General features: G+C 47.5%; 1 protein-coding gene across 3 annotated transcripts in view; it reads right to left on the reverse strand.

Annotated features, from left to right (window-relative positions):
• Positions 1-27,133, reverse strand: part of TSPAN7 (tetraspanin 7) — a 219,345-nt gene that overhangs the window by 29,420 nt on the left and 162,792 nt on the right. For all 3 annotated transcript variants that reach the window (XM_045026908.1, XM_045027737.1, XM_045028498.1), the window contains exons 2-3: positions 13,303-13,491; positions 11,544-11,618 (exon numbers count right to left, since the gene is read on the reverse strand). In XM_045026908.1, the coding sequence (XP_044882843.1) occupies positions 11,544-11,618; positions 13,303-13,491 (264 nt within the window). The remainder of the gene's footprint in view (positions 1-11,543; positions 11,619-13,302; positions 13,492-27,133) is intronic.

Below are 27,133 nucleotides of genomic sequence, written 5' to 3' on the forward strand. Positions count from 1 at the left end.
GAACTAGGGTACGCGAATTCAGCTACGTGAATAACGTAGCTGAATTCGAACTACCCTAGTTCGAATGACTTACCGTCCAGACGCCACGGAAGCGAACTCCGCGGCTCCAAGGTCGACTCCGGCAACTCCTCCTGCCGCGGTGGAGTACCGGAGTCGACCGCGGCGCTTCCGGAGTTCGAACTATCGCGTCTAGATCAGACGCGACAGTTCGAACTCCGAGAAGTTGAACTCGCCGCGTCGACCCGGCGGGTAAGTATAGACGTGGCCAATGTCAAAACTATTAGCTCCGATGACTTCATCTGTTTTGAGCCAACTTGCAAACAGGGGCATCATTTAGGAGGGGCAGAGGGGAGCTTCATACAGCAGCTCTGCTCCGGGTGCATGTCCTAGCCCCAGGCAGAGCTGTTAACTGCCCTGCAGCCTGGGTGTGCAATGTGAGTTCGGCAGAGGAGAAGTGCTGGTCTCAGCTGATGCCCAGGGGCAGGGAGTCAGTATTTTGTTTACAAACAGCAGCAGGATGATTTTAAGTTAAGAAAGGGCCGGTAATTAAATTAAGGATCTGGAAGATGTTAGATGAGCCTGTAAAACAGGGATTCTTCTGGGGGAAGGGGGCGGGGGAGAAGGAGGGTGTTTAAGGGAGAACACAGGGGACTCAGAAGAAATACAGCCAAGCCCTCTAAGCCAAAGTCACATCAGAAAAAAGGAGGATCTGAGGGGGAGGAGTGAAAAGAAGGGAAGGGATAGCAATGGTACAGAGAAGTTCCTCCTCTACATGTGGTACCTATGTGGCCCCATCACCGTAGTATCTGAGTGCCTCACAATGTCTAACCTATTTCTCCTCACAACCCCTCTGTGAGGTAGAGCAATGCTGTTATCCCCATTGTATAGATGGGGCACCAAGGGACACACAGACTAAAGGCCAGATTTTTAAAGGTATTTAGGCACCTAGTGGGATTTTCAAAAGCACCCAGAAGTTTAGGTTCTTTGTAAATCCCACTAGCTGCCTCGCTGCATCTTTGGGTGCCTAAAGCCTTTGAAACTCTGTCCTACAGCAGGGGCCTGAAGTCATACAGGAAGTCCATGGGAGGAGTAGAACCCAGGTCTCTGAGAGTTGACACCCTATTCACTGGACCAGCTGCTCTCTTTGCTGCATGCTGATAGCTGGGAGCAAAACCAAGGTGGCCAGTTCTCTGAGACTCCAGCAAATGATCCCAGGTGACTGGGAAGGATGTCACAGTTGACAGCATGAAAAGCACCACAGAGATCAGGAAGGATGAAGAGAGAGAATGAGAGTCAGATGAGAGATCACTTAATCCCAAAGGAGTGGCAGGTTCTGTCCCATTCTGGGCCGTAGAGCAATGGCTGCTGTGAAATGTTATATTTTAACTGAAAACCATTTTGTTTGGTCATTTTTTGTTCTGAGTTCGAGAAAAGGAAGGAATGAGAAAGTGTCATATAAATATCAGATGTGATTATACATCAAACTCTTAGGGTTTCAGCTGTATTCAGGTCAATTCCAGAACAAAGAACAGTAATTGCATCCATAAAGTCAAACTTGATGATTATTGTCATGATTTGTATTATCCATGATATTGTATTATTGAATCTCTAGCCTCCGTTTGCCAGAAGCTGGGAATGGGTGACAGGGGATGGGTCACTCTATTACTTGTTCTGTTCATTCCCATAGGCGCCGACTTATATGGGCTCCCTGGGGCTTTAGCCCCAGGAATATTCCCAAGCAGGGGCTCTGTTCCACCAATGTTTTCTCCCCTGCTTGGAGCGCCCCCCCCGCCGCCGCCGCCACCGCCAGGGCTGGAGCTTCCCCCCTCCCCACCCGGCAGGGGCGGCTCTAGGCACCAGCAAAACAAGCTGGTGCCTGGGGCTGCAAAAGGCTGGGGCCCCAGCTCATCCTGCCGCTGCGAGCCGAGGAGCGGCCCGTCCCCTGCAGCCAGGGCAGGGCCGCGCTCTCGGCTCCGCTTGGGGGAGAGGGATGGCCCCTTACCGGTAGCGCGGCCCCGCCTGGCTGCAGAAGACGGGCCGCTCCTCCTCCGCTTGTTCGCGCCTGGGTCCTAAACAGCGCAGCAGCAGCAGCCGCTTGGCTGGGGGCGGGGCTGAGCTCCGCCCCGCTCAGAGCCGTGTGGGGAGGGGGCGGGGCTGCGAGCTCCGGGCCAAGCGGAGGGAGCTGAGCTCAGCCTAGAGCTCGCAGCCCCGCCCCCTGACCACGCGGCTCTGAGCGGGGAAGAGCTCAGCCCCCTCCGGAGCCATGCGGCTGCCTCGCTGGGCAGGGCCGCTTCTCGAGGCGCGCAGTGAGCCGGGGGTAAGCAGCCGGGGCCGGGGGGGTGGCTAAGGGGCAGGGACTCCCGGGGACACTCAGGGGGCACAGGTTCTGTGGGGAGAGGGGCGGTCAGGGGCCAGGGAAGGGGGGTTGGATTGGGGGGTCTCAGGGAGGTGGTTGTCAGGCACCCCCCGATCCCATTACCCCCCAGGCCCAGCCCTGACCCCCAGCTCCAAGCCCAGCCCCACTGAGATGGGCACCCCCCCCAAACCCATCCTCCCCACCCAGCCCTGTCCCCCAGCTCCAAGCCCAGCCCCTCTGAGGTGGGCACCCCCCAAACCCATCCTCCCCACCCAGCCCTGACCCCCAGCTCCAAGCCCAGCCCCTCTGAGGTGGGCACCCCTCCAAACCCATCCTCCCCACCCAGCCCTGTCCCCCAGCTCCAAGCCCAGCCCCTCTGAGATGGGCACCCCCCCAAACCCATCCTCCCCACCCAGCCCTGTCCCCCAGCTCCAAGCCCAGCCCCTCTGAGGTGGGCACCCCTCCAAACCCATCCTCCCCACCCAGCCCTGACCCCCAGCTCCAAGCCCAGCCCCTCTGAGGTGGGCACCCCTCCAAACCCATCCTCCCCACCCAGCCCTGTCCCCCAGCTCCAAGCCCAGCCCCTCTGAGGTGGGCACCCCCCAAACCCATCCTCCCCACCCAGCCCTGACCCCCAGCTCCTCGGACCTGGGCACACCCCCGGCCCCATCCCCCTCACAGCCCTGACCCCCAGCTCTGAGCCCAGCCCATCTGAGCCGGACACCCCCCTGATCCCATTCCCCCCACAGCCCTGACCCCCAGCTCCGAGCCCAGCCCCTCTGATCCGGACACCCCCCTGTACCCATTCCTCCCACAGCCCTGACCCCCAGCTCTGAGCCCAGCCCCTCTGAGCTGGGCACCCCCGACACCATCTCCCACAGCCCTGACCCCCAGCTCTGAGCCCAGCTGCTCTGAGGTGGGCACCCCCGACCCCATCCCCCACAGCCCTGACCCCCAGCTCTGAGCCCAGCTGCTCTGAGGTGGGCATTCCCCGACACCATCTCCCTCACCCCAGACCCCCAGCTCCGAGCCCAGCCCCCGTTGAGCCGGGCACCCCCCGACCCCATCCCCCCCACCCCAGACCCCCAGCTCTGAGGCAAGCCCCTCTGAGCCAGACAACCTCCGACCCCATCTCCCCACAGTCCTGAGCCCAGCCCCTGTGAGCCGGGCACCCCCCAGAGCCCAGCTCCCCACCCAGCCCTGGGCAACAGCAGCACCACCTCCAGGCAGTGACAGCCCATTGGCACCAACCATCACACAGCAACAGCCCATTATGTAATTGCAAATGTATACAGACCAGTAAAGCATTTCATGTTTTTAAATAATGTATTTGGTGTATTTTCAAATTATTACAAATTAATTTTCACTATTTTTTACATTTCCAAATACATGTTACTATAGTATTGCAACTTTTTTTTATGGAAGGGGCCCCCAAAATTGCTTTGCCCCAGGCCCCCTGAATCCTCTGGGCGGCCCTACCCATGTGTGTGAGGAGCTGGGGAGGGACGGAAACAGGGTCCCCTGGAGCCGAGCCCGGGCTGCGATGGTGGCGAGGGGCTCCTGGAGTGTGTGAGGAGGTGAGTGGCCGGCTGGGTTCGTCGGTGCTGAGCAGGTAGCCCCGCAGCCGGAGATCCTCGCCTTCCCTCCCGCCGGGGCTGGGCCAGGGCACCGTGAGGCTGAAGAGCAGCAGGTCCAGGGGGCTCTCCAGGTCCTCGGCCGCCAGCATGTCGGGGGTGAGGGCGGTGAGCGCGAACTGATCCACCTTGGCCACCAGCAGTGCTGCGAAGCCCAGGGAGGGGGCCGTGTTCTTTGCGCCACCCCGTAGCCGCGCCGCCACCTGGAAGTACTCCCGCTCCGTGCTGCCCAGCAGCTCCACCCGCATGGGGACAGAGTCGCAGCTGGGCCAGGGCTCGGCTGCAGTGTGCTGGTAGCGGATCCCACATTTGGGGGGGAGCCCAGTGCTGGGGCAACAGGGGGTGTGAGTGGGGGGCACTGGTGGGCGGGGGGGGCTCATGTCTGGGGGCGGGGGAGGGCAGCCAAAAATGTTTTGCTTGGGGCGGCAAAAAACCTAGAGCCGGCCCTGCCGCCCGGCCCCAGAGGTTCCCTGCCTGAACACAGACCAGACAGCGTGTCTCTCTCCCTTGCCTCTGCTGCTGCCGGCTGCTGCCTAAGGCAATGCAAGCTGCTGTTGCTTGCTGGAGCACCGGCCGGGGGAGGGGAGTGGAGTGGAGGGGGCTGTGCCATGTTTGGCAGCCCTCCCCTCCCCCTACCTGGAGGAGAGGCAAAGGGGACTTCCGGCCAGGACTCGGAGACTGACCTCATTCACCTGAGCAGCTGCTGGGGCTTCCGTGAGTGTTTGACCCTATGATTCCCGCCCCCAGCCCCAGCCCCCACTCCTGCCCAACGCTGGGGAAGGGGCAGCCCCATGCCATCCCCTCCCACCGTCCCCCAGTGAAGCTACGGTGAGGGGCAGCAGGCTGCAGCCTGCAGCAGGGGTCAGGGAGGCAGGAAGCCATATGTGAAGGCAGTGCCCCTCCCCTCCAGCACCCACCCACCACAGGGCAGATGGGGGAGGGGATTCATAGACCTACCTGAGCAGCTGGGGCTTGGGTGAATTTTATGACACCCTGCTCCCCTGCCCCATAGCCATCACCGTGCAGACCCCACTTCTGCCCCATGCTGGGCAAGGGGCAGCCCCATCCACAGTGAAGTTATGGTGAGGGGCAGTAACATGGAAGGCCACCTGTGATGGCAACCCCCACCCCCTAGTACCCATCATAGAGGAGGTGAGTGAGCTTTCTGGACCTGAGAGGGGGCCTAGGAACATGTGCAGTGACTGTGGTGCAGAGTGAGTGTGCTCTGAGGGGCAGGGGGGGAGAGGAGGGGTCCCTCCCCTGGAGCTTGCTGCTGCCAGTGGTGGTGATGGGGAGTCCTCTCTGGCCCTAGCCTGGGGCAGCCTGTCTGCACCCCAAGTTCCTCATCCTCAGCCCTGCCCTACCCCAAAGCCTGCACCCCCAGCACCGAGCACACTCCTGCACTGTGAACCCCTCATCCCCAGCCCCACCCCAGAACCCTCACCTGAGGGGAAAAACATGCAACTTAAATTTGGTGGTCAGTTTGGAGTATCATTGTATTTAGCACAATATTTGATTATTTTACACCCTTCAAAGTATGTAACTGGTCATATACAGGTGTTTTCTCTGAATACTGTCTGTGTGCCTCAGTTTCCCCAATGCATTTCTTAAGGCTCTAGATGGTGGGATAAGGGGGTGTGATTGTTGTAAAGCCCTAGAGGGCCAGTGTGATGCCATCTGCACAGAGAATGGCCGACACCCTGTCTCCAGGCAACTGATGGCCTGGGCCACCCCCCTGCAAGGTGCCAACTGAAGGTGTTGGAGAACAAAGAGATCAGGTGGCCTCCTAATGCCTGGAAAAGAGACAAAGGCCGGAGGAGGGAGTGTCAGTGCCTGTGCGGACTTCCGGGAAGCGCATGGTGTGGAAGGGGATGCTGGGATGCTTTGGAACAACTCCATACAAAGCCAGTCAGGACTCTGGGGGAGCCTCCTCTCTGAGCAGACTGTCTCCAGGGCAAGAAGCTTACACCTTCCTGGGTCTGACCTCGGAGCATTCAGCATGCCCTTCCACGTCATGCACTTTCCAAAGTGAGTCTGCCCAGGCTGGTCCTGGGGCAACCAGAGGTCCGTGCACCCCAACTCCGCAGTCAGATGTGACTCTCAGCCAGACAGTAAAACAGAAGGTTTATTAGATGACAGGGATACAGTCTAAAACAGAGCTTGTAGGTACAGAAAACAGGACCCCTTAGTCAGGTCCATCTTGGGGGGTGGGGAGCCCAGACCCAAGTTCTGGGCCTCTCCCGATTTCCCCAGCCAGCTCCAAACTGACACTCCCTCATCTGGCCTCTGTGTCTCTTCCAGACAAGGAGGCCACCTGATCTCTTTGTCCCCAACACCGTCAGTTGGCACTTTGCAGGGGAAACTGAGGCACCCACACAGTATTCAGAGAAAACATTAAGAACATTCCCACTTTGTCACAACAGGTGCAACAAAATTTAATACTGTATATTGAAGCAGGCAAGTGCTGCTTCTGACTTTCCACTTTTAATTGACCCTTGTAATCTTGTGGTGCTGACGCATTGTAGCTTCATTTTATATCAGCTTACAGGGTAAGAGCGGGGGGGACGGGGGACACCACCATTTTGGGCCCCACCAAAAATTATACGAACCTGCCGCCTATTTTCATTCCCTCTGGGGCAACTGACATTGGCCACTGTTGGAAGACAGAATACTGGGCTAGATGGACAGTTGGTCTGACCAGTATGGCTGTTCTTATGTTCTTATTCACTGACACCATCTGTGTGCTCAGCACTGTTCAGAATATGCCAGAAAGTATAGTCCCTGAGCCAATGCATATAAAATGTGTAGCCCTGGATAAGATAGCTCAGATATTTACCGGTATGTATGAAGTGTATAATTAGTGAGCACATGTTATTATATATGAGTGAAGGCGCTGATGGCAATAGAAGCATTACCTGATTAAGGACTGGAAGATTTGACCCTCCAACTTTTTTTCAAGCAAAAGAGCTGCCCAGAGCTCCTGTGCCTGTTTACTTTCCTTTCCTGCTTGCAGTGTCCTGATATACTCAGAAGACTCCATTTTTTTTCTCAGCTTTAAAATGTGAAATTTTCTTGGTGTTTGGTTTTAAACATTCTCCTGTGAGAACTGCAACTCAAATCGCTGTAGTGTTGGTCTTAAGAGCCTTCTGGAAAGTAACTAGTCTTTAAACAGAAGTGAGAGCAGTGTTGCCGACTCATGATTTTGTCATAAGTCTCATGATAATTATTGTTATCCTTAAAGCCCCAGCTCCTTGAGTCAAGTGGAGATGTGATGATTTCAGCACTCATTCTTAAAGAAAAAGTACGTTTCTAGCCCTCATGGCTGTGGAGAAAGCTTCAAAATGTGACCCCAGTGCACCCTAAAGGCTCAAAAAGCAGAAGGCAAATTAAAAAAAAAAACACACCAAATCTATTATTTTTACATAATCTCATGATTATCATGATTTTTTGCCAATCTCATGACATTTGGTGAGCCTGACTCATGATATTTAAACATATGGGGTTAGCAATAATGTGAAAGTGACTTAAAAGTGTCAGTTTCACTCCTGTTTAAAGTCAGTTTCTAGTTTATTATTTATAGTATGGTAACACCCTAAGAGCCCCAGGTAGGTGTTGTATAAACTCATGGGACTTGCCCTGGTAGAATGTTTCCAAAAGTTAAATGATCTATTCCAAGCTCAGTGAATAGCAAAAAAGTAAGTAGCCTAAACGATATTGAGTAATCTAGATTTTTCTACAATTGTTTCCATTGTTGTAGTCAAGAGTAAGAATATACTTTAAAATTTTAAGCTTAACTAGTGTCCCTTAAGTGAATTCACACAAGATGTCAGAACATGTTAGTATTAGTGCTAATTGGGTCTAATATTTATTTAATTTTCTTTTTTATATAGAAATTAGTGCTCCTGTCAGCTAATTTCTAAGTTACTGTCTTCAAAAAACCCTAGAGTTTTCAGGTGCCTCTAGAATCATGGTTAAAATTCCCCCCACCCCAAAATCTGAAATGACGCCCCTGCCTGCAAAACTGGGTTAGACCAGGAAGGATCAAAGCTTGGAACACAGAAGAACAAAAGAACTATAGCAGATTTTAAAAGGGACATTCTCTTTTAAGCAGCGCGGGGGGGTGGGGGGAGGAGAGTTGTTCAAAGGGAAGAAGAGGAAAATGCAGGGAGCTGCTGGGAGAAGCTAGGCTTACTTAGGTTATCATCAGAGGATGAGGAGACTGTAGGTAAGATGTATATGTGTGTACTCCTTGTTATTTTAAAACCCTTTTCCTCCAAAAGCCTTGTTCCTGCTGCTAAAATAAGTAATACTTTGCTTTAAGAAGGCTATCTGATCACTGTACACCACTGGTCACCAACTCCCTAGAGGGAAGAACTGCAGGTGTTGAACATAGTTGGATCTGCTTAGTAAGCATGGTTGATACAGAGGTACTGTAGCCCAGGGAGAGGTCAAAGAGAGGGAGAATTGCAGAATTCCACCTGGGATAGGTAAAGGCACGGGGCCTGACACCTGTAGGGATGCATTCATAGAACCAGTGAGAGGACAGAGGTGCAGCCAGTTATGCAGCCATGGCAAGATCACACTATGAAAATGAGTTCATCTGCTAAACAGAGGAACGTGTCAAACAGCTGGAAGTGTGATGTGAAAAGCAACAGCAAAAATGGAAGGTAGTAACTAGCTTTCAATTTTCTGCTTTATTTCCCCAAATTCATTACATGTTTAGGTTTGCAAGGGGATACTCTGAGGAGTAAGGGCCCATGGTATGAAAGCCTAAAGGAGTGATTTGTGCCAATGTACAGGCGGGAAGGTGAAGTATAACCAGAGGTGAAAGCAAGCCGGTACAGTCCGTTACGGCATACCAGCAAGAGCCAGTACACCATGCCGGACCGCACCGGCTTCCACGGCGGGGAGCTCCGAGCCCTTTAAATCCCGCCCACAGCTCTGGCAGCCAGGCTGGGGCCGGGATTTAAAGAGCTCGGAGCTCCCTGCAGCCGCAGGAGCCCTGAGCCCTTTAAATCCCAGCTGGAGCTGCAGTGGGGATTTAAAGGGCCCGGAGCTCCGTGGCGACCATAGCCCCGGGCCCTTTAATTTGCCAGTGAGCCCTGGGGGCTCCCAGCCACCTCTGCACCTGGGAGCCCCAGATTGATTTAAAGGCCCTGGGGCTCCCAGCCACAGCCGGTGCCCCAGGGCCTTTAAATCTTGAGAGGCCATGCCTCTTTCGGTTGAGGCCCTGCCATTTCCGGATGAGGCCATGTCCCCCCCCCCCGACTCCGGCAGTACCGGTAAATCCTGTAAGTTACTTTCACCGCTGAGTATAACCTGCCAGTTCTCTATTAGATAAAAATAGCTAGAGATAAGAAGAATTCCCCCTTCAATTTGCCTTTAGTGTGCCGCTTGCAACATGAGGGAGGTGAGCTTTGTGCAGAAGTAGGGGCATTAAAAGGCCATGCCAATCCCATTGCTTGGCAGCAGCACTGATTCATTGCGACACTGGAGCCCTCTGGATAAGGAACTACTGCTCCCCAGGCTAGAGAAGCTCAGGAATGTCACAGAGGACACGTGAACTGGGAGGCAAGCAGAGCCTGGTGGCAGATTAAGGAGGTTGCATTATTGGATCTTGACAAAAGATTGCCCATCCACAGGTAGAATGGTAATTCCCAGCAAAAAAAGAACAGGTATTTCAAAATCAAATTGGGAACCATCTACAACTGGTGAAGGTAGACACAAGAAACATATAGAGGGAAATATCACAGACAAAAAGAACACACTCTCAGCAGAACAGGGTACTAGAGGACTATATATGGCAAAGGGAAAAGAGACAGAGGGACAGAAGTTACTCCTGAGGGAATTCTGCGCCACTGCGTAAGTGCAGAATTTATGTCCCCCACAGATTTTCCCCTCACACAGAATAATTGATTCTGACAGGGTGTCGAAGGGGATTTGTAATTATACCTTTCACCCACCAGGTGCTGATGTGGCACCAGAAGAGAGGGGGGGCTGGCTCATGGGCTGGAGCAGAAAGGGAACACAGGCTGCTTTCCTCAAAGCACCCTGCCCACGGGGCCAGGTGAGGAGGCACGGGATATGGAGAGGGGGGGTCACACATATTGGGGTTCAGAAGAGCTAGTGCGGGGGGGGGTGGACAGGCTGGTGCCAGGGCACAGGAGCTAGTGGGGTGATAACATTGAGTCTAGGGATTCAAATAATGTTTAAAAAAAGTAAATGTTTAAACTATTAAAATTGTACCAATTAAACATTAGGCTCCGCTGCTGCCCTGTGCGCCCGGGATCCTGGCTGCTGGCCCCGCGCCTGGGCCTCTGCTGCTGGCCCCATGCCAGGGACTCTGCTTGCTGCCAGTTCCATGCCTGGGGTTCTGCTGCCACCCCACGCAGACCTGAGGGTGTGGGGCTGGCAGCCAGGATCCCAGGGATGCGGGGGGGGGGGGGGGAAGAGAGGGGGTGGTGGTGCCAGACCCAACAACCCTCCAGGTTCACTCCCAGGCTCCTTCCCAGCAATTATTTCCCTCTCCCTCAGCTCCATCATTATCCCTGACTCTCCCAAGCCTTTGCACTGCTTCTGAGGGGTGCAGGAAATATGTTTGTGTACTGTAATTTAAATTAACTATTACTCAAAGTTCTGTATTAATATGCTTAGTAAGGAATCTATTTGTCAAAAAAAATTTCCTGGATCTTTTTTGTTGTCTGCATTGTTACGGACATACTTGCTGACAGGTATTTTGAAATAAACTACCAAATTAATGAAACCGGTGTGATTATAGTGTATTATTTTGACAATAAAATATGCAGAATTTTAAAATATTGTGCACAGAATATTATTTTTTTTGGTGCAGAATTTTTAGTTTTTTTGGCTCAGAATTCCCCTAGGACTAAGAGGTGAGGAAGAGATACTACAAAGTTATTGTCTTGGTTCAGTTTAAAAGACGCATAAAATCCTGGGCTTAAATCAAAGGATTCCAGGTAAAATGGACAAAGTAACAATGCTACTACAAATTCAGACTGTATTGTTCTCACAAAGCATCTTTCTAACCAGTTTCCTATCTCTAGCCATTTCTAACCTCACTCTATTCTCAGGACAGTGGCACACTGAAAAAAAATACGATTTACACAACATCAAGGAAACTAGTTTGGTTTGGCTTTGCGGTCTCAGAAATCCTCTCTGTATTACACAACCAAATGCCTCCCTGACTGAAGTAGCTGTGTGTGTGTCTAAGCAAAGTATTTAACCTATTTTGCAGTCCTCAGCATATGTAACAGGGTAAAGAAGATCTTACATGATGGACATATAAAGAAAGATAGCTCCAGAGTAAATATCAGACAGCTAAGACTCAAAGCTTTGGCTAAATCCCTTAATTTGGAATCATATCAGTTTTTAGAGGGCTGCACGCATTACTGCTGAAAAATAGCTACATCACTCATGATGCATATGGAATCGCTGAAGTCAACAACCAATATATTGTACATGTTCTGAGAGGTTTCAGCAAATCCTGCTTAGGGAGACACTGCCATTTATAACCTAAATTCATTTCCACTCACCTCATGGCGAAATACAAATCCTGAAATGCCGGCCACTAGCTCCGCCAGAAACACCAGGGACAAGAACATGGCATACTGAAAGCAAAGAAACAAGACAAAATGCAAGTCAGAGCGTGGGGCAGAGTTGTGTCTGAACCTTTTAGTTCTTTATGCAAACAATTCCGAGTTTAAGCTTCTGCCTCCAGATTTCCTCTAAAGACAGGAAAAGAAGAATGTATTTAGAGGGAGAAATATAGGACACCTGGCATGTGGTGTAACTACTAATAACTGCAGGACACTCTCCCCATTATTAGGTTGTTTGATGTGCATAAAATGACATTTCTTGACAGTCGCATATATTTATTGAAACATACATTCACACTGCAGTGAGGTGGTTCCCATGTTGTTAAGGCCCTGATCTTGCAATGAGATGAATGCAGGCAGACTCTTTGTATTTGTGTGGAACTCCAGTGAAGTCAACAGGACTCTGCAAGGGTACCAGGGTTCACTTGCATACATTTCACTGCAGGACTGGGGCCTATGGCCTGATTCAGTAAGGTAAGGTGCATGAGTAGTCCCACTGACTTCATTGGCAATAATCATATGTACAAAGTGAATCAGGGCTGAAGTCTGGATTTAGAACCAAACTTTACCGAAGTGAGGGAGCAGAAGAGAGGTTTCAGTTTAGGTCTGATTTTTTTCTACACATGAATAAATAACTGAGAAGACAAGCAATGCTAAACTGGCTGTTCTAACAGGAAATTGCATTTTAATCTTCTGAAAACCTCATCCCAACTGTCATGCAGAAAAGTTTGAAAAGTTGTTCAATGCTTGGGGTGGGAGGAGGAAGAAGGGAGAACTATTTTTAATGGAGGGCAAAGCAGCAAGGACTTTGCTAGGTCCTACAAATAATTCAGAACTCAAATATTTGCCTGTTTTCTTTTGAGGGGAGAAAGATGGTTTAAAAAAACTTTTATACAGGTGTTCAAAATAAAGCTTCATGTTCAGAACGGCGAATGCCACAGTTAGCTCTGACAGTCAGAAGACGTACCTTTAGGGAAAAATACTGTAGTAGAAGACACCGTCCTGTTATTCCCCCTGCCCCAATTCATTTTCACCACATATTAACCTGACCATTGCTATTCCCCCCCTCAAATTACCACATATCATATTTTGTCCCTGAACGCTCTTATATAAGCTTAATGTTTAACTCCCCTGTGCATTTTTTCCCTCCACCTACAGTTTCCTTACATTTTGAGATGCATTGGAAAGCTTATCAGAGTGAGGAAATCCCTGTGCTGCTTTTGAAATGTGGACAGACATACTGCTGGGAGTTTTCTGGTGTCTACCTATTTTTATAGAGGTGACTACAAGATGACAGAAATGAAAAGTTAGTGTGCATTAGACTAAATGCTACCATCAAGGTACTCCCTACATTCCATGTTGTATTATTAAAAGGCACCCCGGGAAAAATCTGTTTCAAATTAGCTACAGAGCTGTGCCATTTTTGATGTTAATAAGTCTGTAATGATACATCTGGTTCACTGGTAGCACTATTGCCATCACAGAGTCCTGTACACTGCAGAGCAGTCAGTGTGATTCATTGACTGGTTTCAGTGAAGGGAATTTTTTAAGCACGAGAGACACTTAGTGAACATTAAGGTCATTACAACCTTTCTGTTTGCCTCTGTTACAGTTAACATCTGTTTAAGCTTAATAAAAGTACATTGATTAAGCAATTTTCACATATGCCACATGAAAGTTCTTTTGATTTACTTACCAGTTTGAGCATCCATGGGCTGCCACGACAAGTGGCAAAACAGCCAAACAGGCCAAAGACAATAATTGTGGTACCAGTCCCAATAAGCACATAGGGGGCATTGGTAGAGTTTTCGGCTATAAGAGAGATATATGTGCCTAGAGTGAGCTTCCCCCAGACTCCAACAGCAAGAAGAATAACGCCTGTGATCTGGAAAACAAGAGGAGAAATACAGTCAGAGCCTATCAGAAAAAACACCCAGGACCAGTGCATGGCAATTTTGAACTGGCTGACTTTCCTTGTTGTCAGATCAGAATGGCTGGGCAAGTCAAACGACTTCTACTGGTTCCACAGGGACCAACGCCGACAATTATTTTTTAGTATCTGGACACGTTCCATTGAGTCACCATTGCAGGTCAAAGGACTAAGCATTATTATGCTGACCATTGTCATAAGCAAAGAATACATCATGTCTACAAGGTCTTAGGTCGAAAACTCGGTCATTTGAAATTTACAATATATTCCAAAACGTGCCTGAAGGAGAAGGTGAAACACCACTGCCACCAGAAATCAACAAAAAACATTTCTACCGAACGTACTATATGCTTTGTGTACAAAGTTCCTTGAACAACTGAAATCTGCTATTTTTCGCCTAACTATGCGGATATACACCTTTTGATATTAGTTTCCCCAGCCTCAGAGACATGATGTCACTTTAGAGGAAGTGTTGAGGGGTTAGGGAGAAGAAAATCAGGTAATCTCGCCTATTCAAGAAGCTTTGCCACTGTGCTCTATGATAGATGAAGTAAACAGATTGACAGCAATCGGACACCCAACTCTTCACCCACCACCTGCATTTGGAAACCCCCCACCCATCATGATCTTGATATAGTTTCAGAATCACAACATTATATAATATTTCTAATACTGAAATGGATGCTAGAAGCAGGAGGCAGATATTGCATGTTCTCTGCTGACATCTAGTGGACAGTAAGGAAAATTAATGGCTTTCCACCCCCTTCCCCCTCAGCATCACACAGTTTTTCTTTCTCACTGGACTAACCTGAATCTCAAACATGTAAGGCAATGAGTTTGTTTTATAAATAAGGCAAACAGCACTTTTTCAGAACACCAGGAAAAAAGGCATTAAACGAGACACATCTATTATCTGCATTTTACACGAATCACTCAAATATTAAGCTTAACGCAAACATACAATGTAAATCAGAACTGAAACCACAATGCTTGAAGCCTGCATGCGTGTCATCAGCTTAACTGTGTGGCCCACAGGCAGACTGTGAGGACCTGTCATGTGGGCTTTAGCTCTGCGAACCCTTTCTCTAGATCTACCAGAGTTACCCTACCATTCCCTAAACCACTCTGTGAGGATCCAACCCTTTCAGCTATCGCCACTCTAGACGTCATCTATAGGGACTGGAAAAGTTAGCACAGAGCCTGGGGCAGATTTAAGAAGGTTCTGGAATCAGGTTCTCCCCCTTCCCCTTCAGTGTTCTCTCTCTCAGAAGATTTGTTAGGTTTCTCTGACATTTGCTTAGAAGCTTTTAGGCCAGCACAGTCATGGAGTATTTCCCCAAAGAAACCTCCATTCATTTTTTTGCTGCACAAAAAATCAAGTCAGCCATTTTGAGAGAGATCCCTCCCCACTACCATGTGACAGGGGCAATATTGAAGGGAAAAGGGAGGTAGCTTCTTGACTGTCACTTTTAGACTGATTTAGAGCAGACCACCTAGGGCACATTATTCTCATTTCCTGTCCCAGTCGTTTTGCTAGTCCTACTACAGTGTAGCAGCAGGACAAAGAAGGGTTCTTTGGTTCTACCTGCAGTTGAGGAAGCAAAGATGTGCAATCCAGATACAGCACTTCCTGTCCTGGAGGTGGAGCTATGCTGGTGAAGCTGTTCAGTAATAAGGAGCACATCTGGGGAACGTCAGCGGGAAGGGTGGAGGGAAAATGGAAAGGAAAAGAATAGAAGGTGGGGAAGAGACAATAAAGGGTGAGGAGGAGGAAACAACACAGGAGAAACAGGAGACAACAAAAATAAGAGGGAGGAAAGGTGGCAGCAGAGATAAACAAACAAACAAACACAAAGCATCTGGGCACCTCTGGTATGTGTGTCAGAGCAATCCCATTCAAATCCCCCTCCTCTCAGCATCTCTCCTTCCACTCCCTTCCCATTACCCAGTGTTCCACAAACATTTGACAAGCGAGCCCTTTCAGGGAAATGAAAACAATGGTGCTTCCTCAACCTCCACTTTGCCATATGCTATTAAAGACCTACTCATCTTAATGTAAACATCTCCTATGCCCCTTCCTCTCTCCAGCAGCTATGCCTTTGCACCCCCGCACACTTTGGGAAACAAACACTTCCTCTCCTGTCTTACACATTCTGAAAAAGGCAATTGTTAGCAATTGACAGTGAAAGTATCCTCATGGACATCCAACTCAGCACCCACTGAAATTACCGGGGCAGTTCACACCTCACAGCTTTTGTTTCAGGCTGTCTGCCACCCCAGGCAGGTGCCTTTGCATTTGTTGCATGTTCTTCGTGGTTTGAGGGTTTGCTTTCTGAGCACAACAGCGAGGGACCTCCTTTTTTCCTTTTCCAATGAAAGCTGAAACTCTGAAGAACAAGAGGGGCTTGTCTATGCCCACCTGGTTAATTCTACATATCCCCTTCCCTCAAGGAGGTGCGGGGGGGAGGGGCGAGTGGGACGGGGGTTGAGCGGGGGAGTGCGTGGTGGAGCGTGGGTAGGGCCACAGGCAGAAGAGGCAGGACAGGGAGGTAGCCTCCACCAGGGGAAGCTTCACCCGCTACCCATGCCTCACACGTTTGGAAACACCGTCTGCCTATCCAGAGAGATTCCATGTGCTCGTGCCTGTATCTGGGCTCTGCTGCTGGTTCCCACTAGGTGTTTAAGCATGCTCTGCGTATCTTTATGCATAAGGATACCTTTTGTTATAGCCGCCCTTGCTCCCCCTCAATCTACCTCACCAAATTACCCAACCCTCTCCTTTACATGCCACCAACCTGACTCAATCATTCGATGGAAGCTGGGCCTGGCAGAATCAACTGCTGCAAGCACAGAGTACAGGGACAACAGGTACTGGCTAAATCACACACATGTAACATCTGGAAGATTGTAAATTGTGAGGGGAAAGCCTGTCTTTGTATGTGTTGGAACAGCATCTAGCACAAATGCACCCCAGCTCCTGACTGGGGCCTCTAGTTGCTACTATAATATAAATATGAAATAATTATACGACTTTCAAACTTCTGCTGCAAAAAAATCCACAGGCATTAGTCATTCAGAAGTATCTCTGTAGCTGCCTTTTGCCTACAATGGCCCCTGGTTGCCTTGGACACATGAGTCTTTGCCATTATTACCTAGCTAGGGCTACAAAATTTCCTTCATAGAAACTCCTCCAATCTGCTTCTGCACTGGAGCTCATCAGTGTCAAGGAGACACATCAATCTCCTCTGGTTTTCTTGACCCCCCCCCCCCCCACAAATCTCTCTTCTGAGCTGCACCAGGGATTTTGAAATGTCTCTTATCCCTTTCAAAGACAGATAGCAGCAGAGATGTACCCTCTCCTGCCCACTCTGAAGATAAAAGCACATTCTGTTCATCTTTCACATGGCTCTTTAAAAAAGTATTGATTATATAATCTTGTACCAGATCAATCGACAATTTAACGTCAAACAGTTACCATCTGGCAGTGTAAATTACTGCTGACGACTAATATCAATTTAAGTTTCTCCCCCTCCCTCACCTATTTTTCCACCCATTTCTACGGAAGGAAAAATCTCTCCCCCCCCCCACTTTTGTCCTCCCCAGCACAGGTTTTTCCCCCAATTGGCTCAGATTAAGAAGTTAAATGCCAGAGAAGGGTTGGGGAGCATGGAAACCGAAAGAATGATCTCTACCATCCAGCTAGGCAATGGGACTGTCCTTGCTCCCACTGATGTCAATGGGAGTGTTGCCATTGTCTTTAAGAGGAGCAGGATTGGGCCTCCCTGCCAAGGATGCTTCCTGTTTGAGAGAAACCACGAGACTTATAATACATAGACATTTTAACTATTCAGCTATTTGAAGACAATTATCAGCCCTCTAGTACTGCTCGTTTATAGAGCTTAGTCTGTCTATCCCTTAGGGAGGTGTGCTACATTAGGCCTTACTACATTACAGTCTATTCAGAGTTAGGAACGAAAGACCCATGACGACTCCTAATGCTTTGTTCTGCTTATTACTTATTAGTAAAACGTTGCTTGACATGGGTTTCAAAAACACACCCCAGAACAGGAAGGGAGACAGAATCCCTAGAAACCACCGTTATCATTTTCACACAGAGAGGGAAAGAGTGAAGGACGTTCCACACCAATGTGCCCTGCTCATTGTATACCAGGAGTTTCATCTCTAGGAGCAAATTAGAAACTAGTAAGGGCAAAAGGAGGAAGCTCTCTCTGCAGATACTTCAATGATCAGTATTCAATTGAACATGAGTGAAAGTCTGACCAACTCCTAATTCTACCCACAAGCAATCTCAAGATTTAGTCTTATTTCTAGCCGTCTGTTCTAGCTTGTAACGTTCCATCCTGTAATTAGGTCCAAATGTCTTTTTTTGGGGGGGGGAAGAAAGGGGGATGCAGGAGGATCAGGACATTGCTTAGCTTCTGGCTTGAAATGCAACAATGCTGATGGACTTTGCTATTGATTGTAATTGCGCATGCAGGGTGTCTGGACTCCCAATCTTCATTCTGTTTACACACTGTACTTAGCCAGGCAGATGTGTATCGTCCTACGCCTTCCTCTCCATGTTTCCTTCTCCCAACCGGGTCGGAAAGAGGCACGGCACCACAGACATCGACCTGATTAATGAAGTATCAGAGGGGTAGCTGTGTTAGTCTGGATCTGTAAAAGCAGCGAAGAGCCTTGTGGCACCTTATAGACTAACAGACGTTTGGGAGCATGAGCTTTCGTGGGTGAATACCCACTTCGTCAGACACATGCATAAAAGGACCTAGGGGTTACGGTGGACGAAAAGCTGAATATGAGTCAACAGTGTGCCCTTGTTGCCAAGAAGGCTAATGGCATTTTGGGTTGTATAAGTAGGGGCATTTCCAGCAGATCGAGGGATGTGATCATTCCCCTCTACTCAGCACTGGTGAGGCCTCATTTGGAATACTGTGTCCAGTTTTGGGCCCCACACTACAAGAAGGATGTGGATAAATTGGAGAGAGTCCAGCGGAGGGCAACAAAAATGATTAGGGGGCTGGAGCACATGACTTATGAGGAGAGGCTGAGGGAACTGGGATTGTTTAGTCTGCAGAAGAGAAGAATGAGGGGGGATTTGATAGCTGCTTTCAACTACCTGAAAGGGGGTTCCAAAGAGGATGGATCTAGATTGTTCTCAGTGGTAGACGATGACAGAACAAGGAGTAATGGTGTCAAGTTGCAGAGGGGGAGGTTTAGGTTGGATATTAGGAAAAACTTTTTCACTAGTAGGGTGGTGAAGAACTGGAATGGGTTACCTAGGGAGGTAGTGGAATCTCCTTCCTTAGAGGTTTTTAAGGTCAGGCTTGACAAAGCCCTGGCTGGGATGATTTAGTTGGGTTTGGTCCTGCTTTGAGCAGGGGGTTGGACTAGATGACCTCCTGAGGTCCCTTCCAACCCTGAGATTCTATGATTCTATGATTTTATGCATCCAACGAAGTGGGTATTCACCCACGAAAGCTCATGCTCCCAAACGTCTGTTAGTCTATAAGGTGCCACAAGACTCTTTGCTGCTTTTACTGATTAATGAAGCAGTTCCCTCGTCTGATCTGAAACCGCCACGTCAGCCTAATTCTATATCCAGGTTGACCTATGTGTCAGGCTCAGTAGACTAGAGCATGGTGATGTGTGTCCATCCCTAAAGGCTGAAAAATATGTTGTGTTAGTTTGGCCCTTTGGTTTTACCCAGGTGACCCCTGCCTTACTATTGGCATTCTGCTTAATCCAAGCCCTTCTCAGAAAACTTCAGGGTAACATCAGAGGCTAAATATACCTTAATCAAGATGTACTATGAAGTAATTTTATATGAACCATGTGAGTTTGCCTCCTACCAATTTCCTGAATCTTTTCCAGGGGGTGAGGTAGGTGGATGCTAAGACTGGCAGAATATAGCTCACAACTCTGATTCTGTTGCTTTACTTTTAGAAGCAGAGTTGCCACGTAAGTGAATTAATCTAGGTTAGCAAAGCTACTTAACAGGAGATTAGCTGATCTGAATGCAATACCACTTTGCAATAATTTTAAAGGACAGATGTCTCCTTTGTGTGTTTCAATTTTAAAGTGAGAGCAGTGCAGTTTAAGGTGGTCTGCTTTGTTCAGTTCATTCCATTATTTCATGAGAAAACCTCATCTTTGCCATCCACATTCTGCCAGCATGATAGCGTTATGATGAAATCACCTTTTTTATTACTAAGGGCTTTCTTAGGCTATACATTCCTTCGAGGAGGGGCCATGTCTATAATGGTGCACAACAATGGTACTTGAGCCTGAATGCGGCCCCGGGGCGTTGCCATAAACATTAAATAATACAAAAGACTATGCAATCAGCTCCTTAAAGCAATGATCTGTTTTTTCATCTATTTGTAAAATGCCATGCACACCTACCGTATGGCACTGTATAAATAATTTAAAGGCACAGTCAGGATGTTTTCTGAGACCAAGGGTGCACATATAGCTTTCACAACACATGGCACTGGTCTCATTCTTTACTACTATAGTTATAGCAAACAAGCGCCTTAGAAACATTAGGGCATTTAAAAGTGACCTCAGAGAGGAAACAGCACAAATATGTATATTACAAAATAATCTAAATTGTTGAAATTATTTTATTAATATCCTTAAAGTGTGAAATTCATGTCCCCTCTTTCTTGCTTTTCTCTGTTGGGCACCAGGTGATATTATGGGAGCTCCAAGCAAACCATCACTGTTGGGGGGGCTATGAATCACAGATTAGAAAATGTGTTTGAAATTGATCTGTGCATTCCTCTGTAGCCCACAGCCTACCCTGGAACCTGGGTCTCCCTGGTTTGCAGATCAACAGAGAGAGCAGGACAGACTATGCAACCAGACAGGCTTTACAGAAGGAAGTGAATGCTAGCCTTGTGAATGGTACAGCGATAGAAAACTGCCATAGGGGGCAATGAGTTCCTGTAGATATTGTCTCTTACGTTTGGGCAAACTGGGTAACCTCCCTGTACCTGGATAACACCATCTACTGAACAGGGGTTTCATGTGGCTTACATGTTTGTAAATGCTTTGAAATCCTCAGCTGAAAGGTGCTGTACAAGTAGAATTCTTCTCTCCTGTCATTCAAAAGCTACCACTGCATTAAGGATCTTCTGTGTATCCTCAGCAAATACAAGCAAGCAACTCTTACTGTGACATAACGTTCTTTAGATTTCAAACCCCTCTGCTATTTTGTGCAGTAAAATAATTTAAAAATTATCTGACAATCATAAACACAAGATGCTTATTGACTCTTCATCTCTTTACTCCTTGATGTGCTGAAGGGTTAAAGTGTGTTCACAGCTATCTGCGAACTTTGCAGGGTTCTGCTCATTACGAAAGAAGGGGCTATGAGTAGCTATACTTTACATTTAAAAATAAACAAACACAGTTCATGAGGGGAGCAAGTACATCTGGTCACTTGAGACACCCATCCTTCCTCTGAATATTCTTCTCCCTGGAGTAGCTCAGGTCACGATCAAGTCAATCATCATGATAAACGGTAGCAGAGGTACAGATCTGTTCAATATGTTTTCTATTCGAGGCTATCATGGGGCCAGTGACCTTTCAGGAAGGATCAAGGCCTAACTGGCCCTGTGATGACCCTGTGGGCTACACCTAAGAGAAATCAGGTGTTCCAGGTGGCACCCATTAGCTCACAGTAATGGAGCAGCTGAGCTAGAAAGCAGCTGCTAGAACAGTACAAAGGAGGAAGTTGGGTAGCTGGAAGAAAGAGCAAGGGAAAGCTCTCTGGAGATGGTCTGCAGTTGTTGCAGGCTGGGAGGAACCCACCAGACGTACAGTAGGCCTCAGTGGGGGCAAGCCCTGAACCAGTATTTGCAGTTGGCAGTAAGAGCCCCAAAAAGAGCTGGCAGGGTCCTTGGGGAAGGGAGACAATGGGTAGCTCCTGTGATTAGGCACAGGGAAGAGAGCTGACAGAGGCCTCCAGACCAGAGAGTCCTACAGTTTTGAAACTGGCTCCTGAGAAGTGAGCAGGAAGGTGAAGAGCATTGAGGGAGAGATTCCACATGAGAGGAAGGAGGAGAGTTCTCTCACCGGAGGCACCCTGGGACTACAGGCTGGGGGAACCCATGGGAAGCAGTGCAGGCTCCTGTATGGGGGAAGCCCTGAGTTAGGGCACAGTGATAACTGGGGGAGTTGTAAACTAGAGCTTACAGCAGACTGGGGAAAACGCACAGGGAGCAGGTTAGGCTCCAGCAGGGGGAGGTGGTATTGAGATAAGGCTTGCAAATGAGAGTAGGGAGACCCCATAGGTAAGCTGCTAGCATCCTGGGTGAAGGGAGGCAGTGTGGAGAATGCTGCTTGGGGAGAAGCTATTAGTTTGTCCCCAGAGGGGCAGAAGCAGCTATTATTTGGAGTTCTTTTGGTTGGACTTACAGCTGGACACTTCATTACCCCAGAAGGGGTTTGGACTTTGTGACACAGCCAGAGGGCTGAGCCACAGAAGAGCCAGCAAGAGGCAGATGGCCAGCAGGAGGCGCCGGAGCAGAGGATAATGGTAACACTGTGCGCTGATGCAAGGGGGCACACTAAGGGTAAGTGTGCCCCCATCACAGAGACAAATGTTGTAGGACTGATGTGTCAGGACAGATACAGGGCAAGTAGTACTAACCTTTCGGGTTTTAGAATCCACCTCCTACCAACTTTCAAGCTGAGCCAAGATCTGCTTCCCAGAATAGTTATATTTAAACATCTTTTAAAAGTCTATATACACAGAGCAACAAAGCTACATTCACTTTATCAGCTAACTACTAAAAGCATAACTTGGTTTCCTCACGGCCCTGCTAAGAGTTTTAAGATTTGCCCTGGAGATAGCATGATGACTACAGCCCAGTATTAATAAGGTGACATAATTAGCAGTAGGGTGATAAAAACCAGGTCTGTGCCTTTCATCCATGTAATAAAGAACTCAGATGTCCGGAACCAAAAAAAAGCTTCTGTCAATTTGTATTTACTGTGGCAGCTTTGCTAAAACAAATAAAGTATCATCCATCACCCCTGCCTTCAGAACACAAACAAATCCATGATTTTGAATGGATGCAGAAGAAACTAGCAGGAAAGGAAAGATCCTGTATTGCCCTCTATCTGAGATCCTGAAATCATTCAGAAAACAAGAGTTTGCTTCAGACTGCCTTTTAAAAAGAGACAACAGGGAAAGTGCTCCCTGGAGCATTTGCTGGTAATCTGCAGAGAGCTAGCTGGTCCAATAGGCCTGATCAACAGCCCACTCAAGTAAATGCAAAGATTCCCTCTGACTTCACTGAGTTTTGGATTAGGCCAATGGTACTAACCCTCCTCCTTGTTTCCAGTTGCTAAGTCACAGTGAAAAGTTAAAAGTATATTTTAATATTTTCCTAAAATTACTTTTCCATGTAAGCAATTGCTGTTCTTGCCAGAGACTGTAAGCTCTTTAGGGCACGCAGTGTCTTTTGTTCACTGTTTGTACAGCACCTAGCACAACAGGGGTCTTGGTCAATGACTAGGACTCGTCAGTGCTACAGTAGTACAAATAATAAATAATACAGTCAAAGGAAGAGGAGGTAGTTCATGTGATCATGAATGGGAGAGGAAAAATCCCCAGGGCAATCTTTCTGTTAAGATGTAGTCCACATTAATAAAGAATCTGAGAACCCCTAACTTGACATACGTAAAGTGTTGCCTTCAGTTTTGGAAAGAAGTTCCGATCACTGTTTGACCAGTAGGATGAGGGATTTCCTTATGCAAATGACTAGAGCTCTGGGAACACTGCAACTACATGGGGAAAAAAAAATCACCCCTGAGTCTGGAGTTTCATTCCTTTTGATCTAAGAACCAAGTGATAAAATGCATAATTAATCTTTAGACTATAAAGCAATGGAAAATACAGGTTTAGCTTATCCAAGTCGTAACTCAGATGAGAAGTGTATTTTTAAAAGACTGTATATATGAGGGTGAGTGGGGGAGGATGTATACATAAGTGTCGATCTTGAAGGAAATTTTGCTCATATTTATGACTATACTTTCTTTCTTTTTTTTGGCAAAATTCAAACATTTCAGAGCTGGAAAGAGGTATTCCTAGTTAGAGATTTCAGAGTTAAGAACCACTTGAGAAATTCAAAACTCAAATATTGTAGTGGGCAATTTTAAGACTTAGAAATATTCAGCCAAGTACTGCGATTAGCTGGATCTTATAAACCACAAATGGAAGGTTTCAAGAGGAACACAGGGAGAATCCCCTTTGACCACATCAGATAACTTTTACGAGGCCAGCCACATACATATAGCAATTCCTAAAGCAATGTGGAAACCCGTATCTTTTATGGCAGACATGGCTTGGATTTATGGCACTCTATGGATCACGTCTGTTCATGAGAGCGCTGCCGATGACCTAGAATCCTTATTGCATCAATAACAGCTACTAATGTCAATACACATTTCTGGTTGACCAGTAAAAGCACAACCTTTCAGATGGCAGTTCATCAAAGCGAAGAGAAAAGACAATGTCAATTAACATGAGAGGAAAGGGCTAGTTTAGCAGATACAAAACACAATTAACTGCATTAAGTAGAACAAACTGGGTATTCGCCTATCCTCTTCCACATGTCTATGGTCGCCCTCCAGAGAAATGGTTTGGAAAGATCATTCTGCCCTGGAACATTGGAAGTTACAATTCCTTCAGGAGATTCTTTGGTTCTTCCTATTGGTCACTGCTCACACATCACAATGAATTAAAGCTTCTTTTTCTCTCAATGAATCTTGTGTTCTCCACAGTACCAAGAAAACCGCATCAGTGTCTAGAAATTGATTGATGGCCAAGTTTCATTTGAGCAGACCGTTTTCCCTTTAGTACTGTGATTCCTCACAAGACACCTGGGCATTCATACAGATGTTCAATCAGCCTGTTAAGTCCAGGAGTAAACTATAATTTGCTGTTGCGAGAACCACAGCACTCCTATATTATTATTATTTACTATTTGTATTATCATAGTGCCTAGGAGCCCTAGTCATGGCCCTATTGTGCTAGGTGCTGTACAAACTCAGAACAAAAAGACAGTCCTTGCACCAGAGAGCTTACGTTCTAGGCAAGAGACAACAGATGGGCAGACAGACCGACCAATGGGGGAGTACAATGAGACAATACTGGGCAGCATAATAACGTGCTGGTCTCAGCACACCAACAGTCTAACTGCTGTCAAGTTTTTTGTAGGCTTCAGGGCCGTGGAGGATTTTAAGGAGAGATTTAAAGGAGGATAATGCTTTGACTTTTGTAGAGATCAGGACCAGCATAATCCAGCCCCACTGACCCTTCTTCCATGCAGCTAGCATCAACTTTCTGAAATATGGATGTGTAACATTGATCCGGACACCATATCCACTTACTATGCAATAACTTCTAATGCCTAATGAAGTCCGTTCTCACCCTCCTCATGGGTGGCATTTATGTGACTGCTAGGAAAACCTGGCCAAATCTCAGTCACTCAGGCCTTCTGTTTCAGGGTACTCTGACATGAGCTACAAAGTTCACGCTCCCAAGTGAAGTTTGGTTTGGGGTTTTTTTTTTTGGTTCACTCCGTACCACATACTTCTATCGAGACCGCAATCAGTTTCCAGTTCTGTTGCCATCTCCTCACACACTACCCTAACAAATCTGTTGTGTGAACAGTAGAATAAACCTACTTCCTGCTCACAAATATGAGCCATTAACATTACCAACACCTTTCTAAAGGCCTCTGAGGCTGATGCTAGGCAACAGGAGAGTGCAACATATTAGCAGAGAATAGACGTCACTGCAAAGCAAAGAACTTTATTGCATGTTAATTTTACCAGAAGGTTGAATACACACACATCCTGTAGGTTGATTGCTGTGAATAATTACCCTGGGATGAACAACTCTTCTCCCCCTAAGACGACGGTGGACCTGAAAAATGACCAGAGTTCCTGGGCAGCTATGCATTTGATACATTGGCAGCAGCAAGCTTGGCTAAGATAAATATTGAAATTCCACATGGTCCTGAATTAGCACCGTGATTGTTACAGAATAAAACTATTTGTACCTGCCACAACAATCTCCTATCTGGATTTAAAATAGATGAATAAGAATTAGACAGAAACCATGTTTATACCCAATACATGGGAGAAAAATGTGTGTGTCATTACTGGTATAACTTTCACAACGTGTCCGGGGAAGCCTGATTTATCTGTGTTCAGAGCGAGGCTAGTTTATACAGCCAAACTTTCGGAAACGATAGGTTGGTTTTTTTTTTTAGTGCTAATTGTTTGTTTGTTCCCAGCTCTTTCCAACGCTCGAAAATTGCCCTGCCTTCACCACAGAGTTCCATGTAATCTATTTTGAGGAATAGGCTTTCTGGATATATTTTCAGGAAGAGGAGTTCATTTGGCCACTTAAATGTACAACACTCTATTTACCCCCCTGCCCTTATATGTAGCTGCTGTACAAGACGCTTGTAAAGCGTTAGGAGCCTGAACAGAACCAGAAATAAAGCTTCACTCTTACCTAAAGCCACCTACACTATCTTCTCTTGGGCATGAAATCTGTAGCAGCTCAAACTACAGCAGCAGCTAATGAAGCATTGGGACTGTAAAAAGCATTTTTCCATCTTCATGCTAGGTGAAGATTTTTCTAAGCAGTTGTAACAGTTTATTTTAAATAATTGCTCAATAGGGAAGATATCAAACCCATTGAGCTATACACAGAGGGCAAGCTTGTGAGTTGCCATCTCTGTGATGCTGTGTTCCACACTAACAACTGTGAGGCTCAAATACTTCCTCCTCCTTAGAAAAGGTAACCCTTGATGCTAATTAACAGAGGAGAAAGAAGAAAAGGAGTTAAAGATCTATTAAAAATAAGGGCAAAGACCACTAATTCCCACAAAAAGCACCGCAGCAAGAGAAGGTAGTTTTGTTTGTTTTTATACACTTCTTTTTGGCAGCTGCCAAGCAACAATCATTCCTTCAATCTTGCTTTAACACAAGGGCAGCCATAAACCCTTTTGGATACGTGGGTCACACGGTGCTTACAGATTGAGACCCTGAGCCATCGCTCCCCCAAGGCTGCTCCTTTTTGCCTGTCAACATACCATGTTGCTTCAGGCACTGACCCTTTGCTGGCCTGCTCATTGAAGTTCTTACCTCACACTCCTTTGTGGGCTGATACACTCCATTATTCCTGATGTGCCCTGGGCCTGTCTTTTTTTGCCCAGAGCTGCATGTGTGAAAATTTAGACTTCAAGGACTGTGCCAGGCTTCATTAAAAGCATGGGAGGCCCCCAAATTGCTTAATCAACAATCTGTCAAAACTGGCACCGCTTTCACCAACAGTCCATTAAAGCACATAAACTGCATGAAAACGATCTAAAGCGAGAACGTTTCTCCATACCTAAAATTTCATCGTAAATAAAATAAGCTTGATGCCTTTTGAAGGAATCGGTTAGATGGTTTTAAATTGAAAAGCAATTTCTTCCCTCTCTAACCTGCTCCGCACCAGAACTCCCCCCGCACTCCCAACGCATCACAAAGTACAGAGCTGATGAGA

The sequence above is a fragment of the Mauremys mutica genome, chromosome 1 (assembly GCF_020497125.1).
Source record: "Mauremys mutica isolate MM-2020 ecotype Southern chromosome 1, ASM2049712v1, whole genome shotgun sequence".
Classification (NCBI taxonomy): Eukaryota; Metazoa; Chordata; order Testudines; family Geoemydidae; genus Mauremys; species Mauremys mutica.